The sequence below is a fragment of the Miniopterus schreibersii genome, assembly GCF_964146895.1.
Source record: "Miniopterus schreibersii genome assembly, chromosome: 7".
In the NCBI taxonomy this organism is placed as follows: Eukaryota; Metazoa; Chordata; class Mammalia; order Chiroptera; family Miniopteridae; genus Miniopterus; species Miniopterus schreibersii.
Window position 1 is genome coordinate 21,772,275 of NC_138108.1, and position 13,256 is coordinate 21,785,530.

The window sequence follows — 13,256 nt, forward strand, 5'->3', positions numbered from 1 at the left end:
GTAATCTAAAAATTTGGTTTAGTTCGCATACCAAAAATTGAGTTGACTCTACTTGATTCAAAAAAAATTACTCACTTTTCTTCAGTTGGAGTAATCCCTGGAATTCCTGCAGCTTGTCTGGAAGCCTTAAAGAAAAGTTTTAAAATAGTTTATTTAGTATAATGAATTATCATACGTCCCGTAAGTCAGACATGTTTTGCCAAGACATCTGCAGGACCTTAAATATTGGCTTTCCAATTTGGTTGAATCTCAGGAATTATTTCTACGTTAAATACTAAAGCTGGGTTCGTTGTATTTATTTATTTCATTTTATTTGTTAAAATGTTTTTATTGATTTCAGAGAGAGGAAGGGAGAGAGGGAGAGAAAGAGATAGAAACATCAACGATGAGAGAGTCATTGACTGGCTGCCTCCTGCACGCCCCCCACTGTGGATCGAGCCCACAATCCGGGCATGTGCCGACCGGGAATTGAACCTCGATCCTCTGGATCATAATGGTCATGCACAAACGTTGAGTCACGCCAGTTGGGCAGGTTTTTTGTATTTAAAAGAATTATCTTAATATTCTTCCTCTGTGTCAATTAATCTAAGGGGTTTAAAGAATTTAACACCCATTCTACCTAAATTAATACATAATCAAGCATATTTTTCTTTGTTCAGTATCTATATATGGTCCCATCTAGCTTCGCTTAAAAAATAAATCAATGTCATGCTTAAAATAGTTTGATTTCCTAAAATAGTTCTTTCTAGTCAAAGAATTTACCAAAACACAATATGATAGTCATCTTTTGCTTAGTATTATTATCAGGGCCATAGGGAGGTGTCTGATATAGAAATAAATAAAATAATTCACAGCAAATTGTTCAAATGACAAACTTTAAGAAATGAGCTAGGGGCACCCGCCCGGGCATGGTTCAGAGGTTTAGCATCAACCTAGGATCCAGGAGATCGCAGTTCGATTCCCAGTTAGGGCACATGCCCGGGTTACGAGCCTCAATCACCAGTCAGCAGAGTGCAGGAGGCAGCCGATCAATGACGACAATCTCATTATTGATGTTTCAATCTATCTCTCCCTCTCCCTTCCTCTCTCTGAAATCAATAAAGATATATTTTAAAAAAAAAGAAATGAACTAGAAAGAAGTTTGGGGAATTTTATGTTTTATAATTTTCTACCAGGTTTATGGTTGCTGTGTTTGGAGTCAGTGCTACTTTTTATTTTACAACAAGCAAATCACTTTTATAATAAGACTTTTATAAAATAATTTGTAAATAAACTACTTACAGAAAAAATAACCTAAAATATTCAATTCCAGAATCAATTCTGAATTTTGTCAATTTTTACTAGTGTGAATCAGACTTTATTTGACATGTTCTACTTAACATTATGTAAATAAAGGAATCTTATTTATTTGAACATTTAAAAGCTATGTTCCACCATACAGCCAGAATTGCTTAATCATTTTCCTGCTCTACCACTTTAAACACCTGGGCTCTGTTCTGCTTTTGTTTTTTCATTATTGTAAGTAGTGCTATGAAAACCTCTGTGCACCTTTCTTCCTAATTTGGAGTGTGTATGCTAAAAGAGAAATTCTAGGTTGAAAGGTACTAACTAAAGAGTTTTATGGTTTCCACTAATTACTATAAGAATGCTATCTAGACAACAGTATGTGTACCTTGCATTTAAATGATAACAGTGAAACCTACAATGTGTAATTCTGTCCTATAGTCTCATTAATAATGAATATTTTTCAAGTTTAATATCACAAATAGTGAGAAAAAGGAGGGGAGGAACCCCATAACTTGAAAAAGATAGTCAGTGGTATAAAAAAAAATCCTATTTTTGCCCTGGCTGGTGTGGCTCAGTTGGTTAGAGCGTCGCCCCACATACCGAAGGGTTGTGGGTCTGATTCCTGGTCAGGGCCGGTATGGAAGGCAACCAATAGATGTTTCTCTCACTCTCACTCTCTCTTCCCCTCTCTTTCTCCAGCATCAATGAAAAGCATATCCACGGGTGAGTATTTTAAAAAATCCTATTTTTATTTTCTAGGCTGAAATTATTAATGACTGAAACAAGTTTCCTGATTTCTAGTTAAACACAGTAGATTGCTAACATTCATTTATGTCTTGCTCCTGGAATCCCACTAAAATGAAAGTGAAGAAATAAAAAAGGAAAAAACAACGATAAAGAGAATGAGAGAGGAGACAACAGTAGATGAAAATTCAACCATTTTTTTTAAAGTGTTAAGCTGTTGGAGGAGTGATTAATTGACATAGCTGTGAGGCCACGTCTGGGGGTCTGCAGAGGAGGATTCCTACAAAATGCAATCTGACTGCACTCAGTAACCAGAAAGGCAGGGTAAGACTCAATAATTTAACAGCTAGTAATAGGTCAGGATACAGGTCCTCTAGACACAACCCTAGGTGTCCTTTTCCATTCCTGTGATTACTATCCTTCTGGAAGGAGACCTAAAGATTCCACATTATTGTTCCTCAAGAACAACAGGCTGGGGAGGCGGAAGCACCTATAATTCTAAAGAAAAGTTATTTCCAACCTAGAATTTTATACCAAGCCAAACTATTATTCAAGTGTGAAGCTAGAACAAAAGATTTTCAAACAAGCAAGGTCTCATAAAATGTATTTCCCATGCATACTTTCTTAGGAAGCTATTGGAAAATGATGTACTGTAGCAAATAAAGGAGGGGATATCATGTGGCATCTAGGAAAGAGGGTATCCAATACAGCTGAAGAGAATACCTACAGCAATAGTAAAAGAGTAAGAACTAGGCAATCCAATGAGACGGTAGGTAACCAGTACTGACAGGGGAAGGATGATGGATCCAGAACGGGTATCTTCTCAGGACAGAAAATACAACTGATATCTTTGAATACTGGGACAATTTCACAGAATAGTGTTATACACCAGTTCTCACCAACTCTGTTACCCTAGTCCATGCTAACACCATCTCTCACCAAAAGTATAATAGCCTCCTAACTACTCTGCCAGCTTCCACCCTTGCCTCAGGCCCACAAGTTTGTTTTTAATGTAGCAGCCAAAAAAATTATTCTTCTAAAAATTTAAGAAAATTAAACTTTAACTCCCTTAAATTTAAAATGTCACTCTTTTGTTAAAACCCTCCAGTGGCTTCTCACCTCAGAGTAAAAAAGCTACCCATTAAATGGCCTACAACTAAAATCTGCCCTTGATCCCCATAATTGGGAAAGCAGCTTTCTTGACCAGTCTCTTCACCGCAGCCACACTGTTCTCCTTGTTTTTCTGGAATACACTAGGCGTATTTCCCCCTAAAGGTTTGCATTTGCTATGCTCTTTGCCTGGGAAGCTTTCCCAGATACCCCGGGCTTGCTCCTTCATCTCCTTCAGGTCTCTGCTCAAATGTCTCCCTATCTCTTGACCATCTACTTAAAAATAGCGTGGCTGAGCGTTTGAGCTTCAACCTAGGATCCAGGCGATTGGGGTTCGATTCCTGGTCAGGGCACATGCCTGGGTTGCGGGCTGGATCCCCAGTCGGGGGACATGCAGGAGGCAGCCGATCAATGACTCTCTCATCACTGATGTTTCAATCTCTCTCTCCCTCTCCTTTCCTCTCTCTGAAATCAATAAAGATATACTTTTTTTAAAAAATAGCAATCCTACCTACCCAACTTAATTTTTCTCCGTAATACTTAACACTAACATACTACATGTTATTTGTTTATACTGTCTGCTTCCCCTCACTAAAGTCTAAATTCTGTCAGTCAAGAACTTGCTGTGTAGGTGCTCACTGCTGTATCCCCAGCACATAAAACCCTGTCTGGCACACATCTGGCTGAAAGAATAAACAGTATTGCTCCTATCGGCTAATCAAAGCACAGTCTCATATAAAGATTATCAAAAATTCAACACCTGGGGCCCTAACTGTAGCTTCTCAGTAATTAAGATATGCCAGGAATTCCAGATGAGTAGTTGCAATATTCCAGCCTAATCTGCCCAGATGTAAGGTGCTCCGTCAGTCTCAGGGATGTATTTGCTGCTGCTCAGCCACTTCACAATTTTTGCTATCAAACCAACCCCTTGCTTTGCAGACCGTTTTAAAGATGATTCATTCCTCCTGTTTCCAGAACCACCCTCCGAGGCTGACGGAGGCAAGTGGAGAAAGACCGCTAGCAGCGGATTCGGGATAAAGCGCAGAGGCCAAGTCCAGCTCAGACAGATCAGAAGGCAGATGGAAAGGCGGCACGCGCACGCACACGCAGGAACACGCGCGCCGAGAGCATCCTCGGGAAGGAAGGAGCGGCGCACCCAGGGGCTCCCGCCCAGAAATTTGGGGTTGGCAGAGGTATCGCCACAGAGCCACCCAAAGTACTTGCGACCCGCCCCGACAGGGCGCGGGCAGGCCGGACCCCAGAACCAGCGCTCGGCCCGCCCCCGCGGGCTGTCCTCGGCTCCCCGGAGCCCGAGCTGCGCCCCCGGGGCTGGGAAGCCGCCGGGCTCTCCTCTCGGCCCCGCCGCGCCGCGCGCCCCGTGCGTCACGTGCTCCGAACGCGGCCCGGGAGCCGCAGCGGCCGCGGGAGCAGGCGGGGCGGGAACCCTCCCCTTAGGCCCGCCCCCCGCGGGCGGAAAGACGTGGACGGGGGCCAGGCTGAGGCTGGGGCGGCGGCCGGAGCCTCCCAGGGCCCAGAAAGCGGTTACCGGGTAGAGGTAGAGCACTGCTGCCACCAACGCCAACAAGAAGGTGACGGCGAAGATCGCGAAGTCCAACATGGTCTCCCGGCGGGAGCCACGTCTCGGCTCCCGGCGCGGCGGCGGCGCCTCAGCCTCGCGGGACCTGAGGCGCGAGCTTGTGCACTAGGCTCCCGCGGGCCGGGCGAGCGAATGGGCCCTGGGGGCGTGGCCAAGGCCCGGTGCCGCAACCCTGGGCGGGGTGGGGAGGCCGCGACTTCAGGACACGCCCCCGGCCTCGGGACGGAGTTCCCGAGGGGAGCGGAGCCCCGGCTTCCGAACGGCGCGGGAGCTCCCGTCCTTCCGCCCCAACCGGCGCCTCTTCCAGCAGGCTGACGATGAAGCCTCTGGGGCGCAGGGGGTGCCTCCCGGGCTGCCGAGGGACTTACTGGAAAAAAATGTTTTTACTGTGCTTTGATTCTTGATTTCAGGCAACTCTTTTGGCATCTATAGCAAACGTAACAAAACGTTGCTATATGAGATTTAATTAGGCAGAAATTCTACTTTTAACTCTCGTTCTCTGCCCACAGATGTGTTTCAAGTTTATTTTTCAATCTCTTCTTTGGAATTTTTTTAAAGTTGTTTTTTTTTTTAATCATGAATGGATGATTTTTTATTTTTAGAGAGAGGATGGGGAGAGAGAAAAACATCAAGGTGAGAGAGAAACATGGATGGTTGCCCCCTGTACATGCCCCACCCAGGGATCAAGGCCGAAACCTGGTATGTGCCCTGACTGGGATCAAACCCGCCACCTTTTGGTGTGTAAGACAATGCTGCAACCAGCTGAGCCACACCAGGAACGGTTCAGTCTTTTCTTTGGATTTTGAAGTCATTTCCCATCAAAAACATGTTCCAAATAGGTTTTCAAAACAGTAAATATCAGGTTTTTAAATGCATAATTTTGCATTTAGGGCTAGTAACTCTAGCCCTAGCCAGCATCCTCCAGGATATCTGCACTCACTCCCCCTTTAGTCCTAAATTGACCCTTTTAGTCCTAAAGTAGCATGAGACCCCCCGAACTTTGAGAGTCTGTGAAAAAGGGACAGAAATTACGGAGGTTGAGCAAGGCACAGTATTTTAGAGATTGAGTCTCTAAACCTGTACAACAACCTCCTGTGTTCTTCAAATTTTTGCCTAAATGTTTCCTAAAAGTATTTTTGAAAAACCATATACATGTATATACTTTCACACATTTTTGTGTTGACATCTAAAATATTTACCTTCACTTTAAAGGATTAAATTTCTTATAAGAAATTTAATGTAAATATTCACATTCTGAAATTCTCTATTAAATGTAGAAAAAGGAATTTAAATACTGTAGTGATGTGATTGATGACTATCAAGCATTTTTAAAAATACATATCCTCTTTGTGAAGAGCTGGAATGGAATTCTTGCTGTTTTCTGTGCCCCGTTGGGGACTAGGACCTATTATGAAGAGCCCAGAGTTTGTGGGAATGGAAAGCACAAAGTCTCCCAGTGGATCATTAGGAGTGAAAGTCAGAGGTACTACTGTTACATCCACTCCCAGATCTATGTATTGTTCTAATTGGAGCCATAGAACCATATTAAAGGCTTTGACTTAATGAGAATAGTAAATCCTTAAGGATAGCACCTCATTCTTATAGAGCAACTGGTGTGCAGCAAGAATTTTTAAAACATGCAATATCTGATTAGTCAGGGACATTGACCTTTTCCCTTAGATTGTCAAATAAAAAATGACAACAGCCCAGTCAGTGTGAATGAATTAAAATTATACCTATTTTTTTGGTTGTATCTGCAAAAATCTTTGTTGTGCCACAGAATTTCAGTAATTAGTTTGTGTGTGTCATGAGATGAAAAAGGTTGAAAATCGCCGTTACAGAGTAATAGCCTCTAACCTGATGCTTCACCAACCTATTCCAGTGCTCTATCAGGATGACAGCTTGTGTGTGATGTATGTCATATGATCAGTGGATCCCATTGTCATGGGTTTCCTCCAACACCTCTTTACTATAAAGCGTATCCGTTGGTCTGAAGTGATGTTATATGGGATACCTTGCCAGTGAATCATATACTCATAGTCCTTAAGATAATGGTGCTGATTGAGGCCCTGTAGACAGAAAAGGCAAACCTACATAAAACACATGTCTGTTCTTGTGAGAATGAACCTCTAGCTCTTCCAGAATGGAAAGGGTGAAAAATAGCCAACTTCCCAGCAAGTTTGCCCATTGGTCTTGCTGAGGAATGATGCTCTATCAGCACTAAGCATTGCTTTTTGCTGCTGATAAATTGGACATTTAGTGGTGGCAGTAGCTAGAAGCCGCCTTGGTAAGTGGAGAGTTCATGCTGCCGAGCCCATGTAGTCTCCATTTCTGCGATTATGGGTACTTCTTTCCTGTACCCATTGTGCCAGCTCTGGAGCAGCCAAGGCAGAGACAACCTGACATGAACTGGATTGATTTGTCCACCTGATTGTTTAGTGCCTCTTTCACAGTAGGTGCTCTTTGTTGGCTGTTAATAGGTAATTAAAAGATTTTCGTATTTCTTTCCCACTCCCATATGTCTATCTATATACCTATGTCCCAGACCTTTTTGTCCCCAATCTTAAATTTTTTTCCATTCATGCCTCTGACCAGTTGGCCAGGCCTTTCATCACTGCCCATAATTCCATATATACTCACCTTGGGCCTCTTCTCTTTTCACCCTATGTGAATGACATGGTACACCACTGAAGATCTGCCCGCTGAAATGGTTTTGACTTGCCACCATCTTTCAAGACTGCCCATAAATAAGGCTTCAATTCAGCTGCTACCCATTTTTACCTTTATCCACATACTAAGCCATCCCACTTATAAATCAAGCTTAGGCTTTTTTCTTTCCTCCATCTGATCATACAGGATCACCCAAAAAACCAAATGTGTTAGCTGAGGAAAGAGCACTGGTGTAACTGGTTGTTAGATCTGGTATACTTCAGATCTGCCTCTACACTGTGGTCTGTGGTCTGATGAGACCTAGCTGACGATAGCCAGTGTTGAGAAACTGAGTTCTGGACATATGTGGTCTGTGGTCTGATGAGACCTAGCTGACGATAGCCAGTGTTGAGAAACTGAGTTCTGGACATATCTTTCCAAGGATTTGTACAGCAAACCTAGGAAGGCAGAGATAGACTCCCTCTGGAATAGAAGGCAAGTCTGCTTATCAGTAATAATAAGGGCTCCCTCCAGGACTAAGGTCAGGCAGGTTTGCTTGCAGCCCACTCTAAAAGATTCAACTTTCCTAAACTCAGATTCTTCGGCTGTGACATAAGATTTTGAAATGTAGTCTTATGATTTCTTCTATAAGTTTATAGTTGTAGGTTTTACATTTAGGTCTATAATTCACTTCAAGTTCGTTTGTAAAGGGGACATCATTTTTTTATATGGATGAGTTCTAGCACCATTTGTTGAAAAGACTGTTCTTTCCCACATTGAATTATTTTGGCACATTTGTAGACAATCAGTTCATTATGTCTGGGTGGATATATCTAAAGGGCTTCTATTTTCTTCCATCCAGCTACATCTCTCCCTATGTCTGGATTACTGTAGCTCTACAATAAGTCTTGAAGTCAGGGAGTGTGACCTTCCAACTCTGTTTTTCTTTTTCAAATTGTTTTGACTAATCTGGATCCTTTGCATTTCCATATAATGTTTAGAATCAGTTTTTCAGTTAGTTTCTTCAAATCTCATTTCGTTTTTCTTCAAAATTTCTCAACAATATTGTGTAGTCCTGCAAATATTTTATTACATTTACTAAGTATTTCATAGTTTTCAAATATATTGTTTTGAATCTCAAGTTTTTATTACTAGTGTATAGAACTCTAACCTTTTTGTATACTGACCTTGAATCCTGTGTCTATACTATGCTCATTTATTCGTTCCAATAGTGTGTGTGTGTGTGTTTATCTGAGGATTTTCTACATACACATCATGTTAACTGCAACAAATGACACTTTTATTGTTTCTTTTCCAATATGTGTTGTGGTTTTTTTGGGGGGGGGTTGCCTTATTGCACGAGTTAGGGCCTATAGTACAATTTGAATAGTAGTAGTGAAAACAAGTATTCTTGCCATGTTCCTGATCTTAAGAATAAATATTTCAGTCTTGCACCATTAAATATTATGTTAGCTATAGGCTTTTCATTAATACCCTATATTACATTAAGAAAGTTTCTATTTTTAGTTTGCTGAGAACTTTTTATCTTAAACACAAGACTTTTTGTCAATTGATTTGCCTACATATATTAAGATGACTATATGGGGTTTTTTTCTGTTAATATGGTGAATTATATGCAATGATTTTTTAATATGTTAACCTCATCTTAAATTATTTTTCACCTCTAGTCCTTTAACATTACTTCGTTTGATCCCTAAGCCATCATAATAACTGCTACTTTACAGATGAAGTAACTGGAACCAGATAACTTAAGTGTCTTATTCAAAGTCCTTGAGATAGTTGATAGTAGAAACGTAACTTGAAGACAGATCTTTTGTTCCAGGTGCATGCCCTTTCCACTCTATCACATTCTGCCTATTAGAGATATATGACAATATCTCAAAATCTTGCCCAATACTGTTGACCACAGATCAAAATTTATATTATGTTTGCTGTTGTTTCAATATATTTAAAAAATAGTAGTGACCTTAGTACACTAGGGTCTGTTGATAGTATATAAGGCAACTGTGAGAAATAAAATGAAGGTTGTCTTCAGAAAGAATGAGCACTTGAAAATATACTGCATTATAAATTAGTACATTTACATTGTAATTTTTATATATCACTCTCTTATGAACTTGTGCTAATTTGCACTCTCAAGCTTATCTTTAGGAGACTGATAGGGCTAGATCCTGAACCATGAGTAAGTTCAAGGTAATACCATCCTGAGAAAGCCTGCACCTGCATCAATCTCTCTGTATCACCATAGCTCTAATTAATACTATTACTATAACCACTACTCGTTTAATCGATATGGGAAAATCAGAGTAATTGCATACAACACAATTGTTCATATTTATATGATTTTGTTTTAATATAAATTTAGATTGTTTTCTCAAATAAAAGTTCCAGATGATCTGCATATTCCCTTTCAGATGTAAAATCTGATGAACATTGTTTTTAGGATGTCAGTGCCTTTTTCCTTTGACACAGTGTTCAAGTTCTCACATAAACAAGTTCTCGTGTTTTTCTGTCTATAAATGTCTCTGTGATGTTTCTTGAAAGTATACTGACAAAAAAAATACTTAAATAGGATTCTGAAAGTATGATTCTAGGCTGAATTAAGTCTATCTTCACCTCTTTAATCATATATGCATGTGAGCAATTTGGCACACACTTTTCTTCTGAAACCTATGATATGTTAAAAAATTTGGGCTAGCCCGGCCTGCATGGCTCAGCGGTTGAGCTTCTATCTATGAACCAGGAGGTCAAGGTTCGATTCCTGGTCAGGGCACATGCCTGGGTTGCAGGCTCAATCCTGGGTGGGGGGCGTGCAGGAGGCTGCTGATCAATGACTCGCATTGATGTTTCTGTCTCTCTCGGACCCTACCTCTCTCTCAAATCAATAAAAACATACTTTAAAAAAAAGATTTGGGCTATAAGTTAAAACTGAATGATGTAAGAAGGCACCTACTTTCAAAAAGAATTTTATATCACTAAAGCATGGATAATGGGAATTCATAATTTTTCCGTAGCCTTCCCCTAGTTCTTTCAATCTTCAAAGTTACAATTGAATCGCCTCTGAATGGATACAAATTTAGAAAATGCACCAAACACTATGTAAGTAAAGAGTTTTATAAGAATTTAATAAACTCGCCCGGCCAAGCGTGGCTCAGGGGTTGAGCGTCGGCCTAGGATCCAGGCGATCGGGGTTTGATTCCTGGTCAGGGCACATGCCCGGGTTGTGGGCTAGGCAGTCGATCAATGACTCTCTTATCATTGATGTTTCTGTCTCTCTCTCTCCCTCTCCTTTCCTCCCTCTGAAATCGATAAAAATATATTTTTTTAAAAAAAATTTAACAAACTCAAAATCATTAAAAGTTTAGTAGTGAAAAAAGTTAAAAATCAGTAAAAAATTCATAATAAAAAGTTTTTTAAAATTATTTAATCATTAACCAAATATATGGTGAAAAATATGTAGACTCCAGTATTACTGTGTAAAACACACACATTTATTTGATGCTTGATATGGTGTTACAGACATATTTCACATCACAAAAGCAAAGTGGCCATAATTAAACCTGTAAATGACCTGGCTTGGATTGTCCAGTAACTGAGCAATTTCACCAGATGAATTAATGCAGGATGTTTCCTATTCTAGCAAAGTGTCTGCAATTAAAGTGAAGAATAGCACATAGATGGTGCTAGGCCAGAAAAAGGTTAATGTTCATTTCTACTGTCCTGTTACTCTAGATCTAGAGACAAAAGTACTATCAAGAACCTGAAACAGAGCTTGGGTTCTGTCTTATTATGGATTAGGTTCTGTTAACCTTAACAAAAACAGAAAGACTAGGTCAACATTTAGACTGCCAAAAGTTGATAAATAAAATATTTTAATTATGAAAGAAAAAATACAAGTAAAATAAAATACCAACCTAATGTAGTGTTAACTACAAGTGATTTCTGGCTTATGAACATTTTCTTGGGGAGGAAATGTAACCATGTTTCTGACATGGCTTTAAAAGCTTTATATCTGTCGTTACATATGACAAAAACCAGTCAATTAACATAACATTTATCTTATGCACAAAGGACTATAAAAGAAATTTTGCTCATAAGAGAAAGAAGTAGAGATCAATTTGCTGCTTAACAAATACTGTATTCAATTCCTTGCCTACTCAAATAACTTAGCCAAGGTTAAGATGTAATCAGACTCTATGAATTGAGAATTACAAATCAATCAAAGAAAGTAGCATCATTTTTTAATTTGATTCAAATCCATTTTCATGTACAAAGCTAACTGTGTACAAAATAAATGTACATTCTTAAAAACTGTTAGAATACAAATTTCCCAAGGACTAAAAAAAGTGCAAAATTTTCAATTATTATTTTCAATCATGCTGTACAGAAACAAATAAAACATTAGCTCATATACACACATTGAAAAATTTTAAACCAGCACTCAATGTAACAAAACAAAACATACATCTTATACATTTAATTTTAAAAGGATAAGGAAGGGAAGAATGTATTGCACCAAATTAACAGTAACTTCATTATAATGAGAATATTAATCAAAATTATTTACACATCTTTATTAAGTTTAAAACTTTCTCAACTTTAAAACCTTTTTTGGCATACAAATATTCACCGAGTCACAGTTTGCACAGTCAATAATTAGATATAAATAAGGCTTAATATTCTTTTCCATGGTCCATTCCAGTAGAAAAAAAGAGAAGGAACGTTTATAACTATATAACTTTTTGAATTAAATATTTAAATAGCAGCACAATTTGAAGGTTTTTTTAACATGTAATTCCAAATTTTCAGCTATCTTCCTCTGAAATGACTGTGCATGCATGTATATACACACACATATTCAAGTCACTGTCACCTTCTGTAGTAACACTAAAATGCTTCTGTTTAACCTGGGTCCCAAAAAACTGACGTAAAAGACAAATCATTTGTTTGATATTTTTCTGTCTTAATGGATGCACTTCTACAACAATGCATCTAATAGAAAATGAACGTCTGGCTAGCTCTCTGGTTACTTTTTGCAAAATTTTTCCTCCAAGTCTTTAAAAACAAACAGTTAAGGGAAGAAAAGCCATATCTGTTAGGAGTTTCTGAAGACAGCAGACCAGCCCTATGGTTTTCTAACAATTTTTCTTATGTAAAGCTAACTATAAGACAAACAGTAGCCACAAAAAATTTTGGTTATGGTATTTATGAATCACAGAAAGCTGCAAAAAACAGAGTAAGAAAAAAGTCTAAAATAGAAAAGATTTTTAACAGTAAGATCTACTGTAATATGCCATAATTTTGGGAAAAGTATAGAAACTATTATAATTAAATAATTTATGTTATCCAAAAAAGGCAATCAAAATCCCAAAGGAAAAAATAAAGTTATTCTCTTTAATCCCTATATAAGAAACTAAGAGGTTGAAATTCTTTTCAGTTAAGTCTGACAACGGGTTCTTCCTTACCAGAACCAGTTTCTAAAGTGTTTATTAATATCATTTTAGCATTCTGAAGAGCAAAATAATGTCTAGCACAGATAACTTTTTTCCCTCCAAAATGCAAAAGAAATATCTGTTGAATTTGTAGGTCAGCCCACTAAATCTTAAAACACACTGCTTATGGAATATGGGAAAATGTTTCCAAGAGAAGGAACATCAAAAATAGCACTTCAACATTAATTAGTACACTGGCTACCAGAGAACCTCTAGTTTTAATACATATTAAATTTAAATATGTTTTTACCAAAATAAAATTTTTAAAGGTCCAACTGGATTAAGACTTCTTTTTTAAAAGTTATATTTTAATCCATAAAATATTATTTTCCAATCTCACCTAAATCCTAACCGCT

At 38.8% G+C, this 13,256-nt stretch overlaps 1 protein-coding gene across 1 annotated transcript in view; it reads right to left on the reverse strand.

Moving 5' to 3' along the window:
- Window positions 1–4,887, reverse strand: part of CYP20A1 (cytochrome P450 family 20 subfamily A member 1) — a 36,654-nt gene extending 31,767 nt beyond the window's left edge. The window contains exons 1-2 of the mRNA XM_081142921.1: window positions 4,688–4,887; window positions 76–125 (exon numbers count right to left, since the gene is read on the reverse strand). Of these exons, the coding sequence (XP_080999047.1) occupies window positions 76–125; window positions 4,688–4,759 (122 nt within the window). The 5' untranslated portion in view covers window positions 4,760–4,887. The remainder of the gene's footprint in view (window positions 1–75; window positions 126–4,687) is intronic.
- Window positions 4,888–13,256: the final 8,369 nt, after the last annotated feature.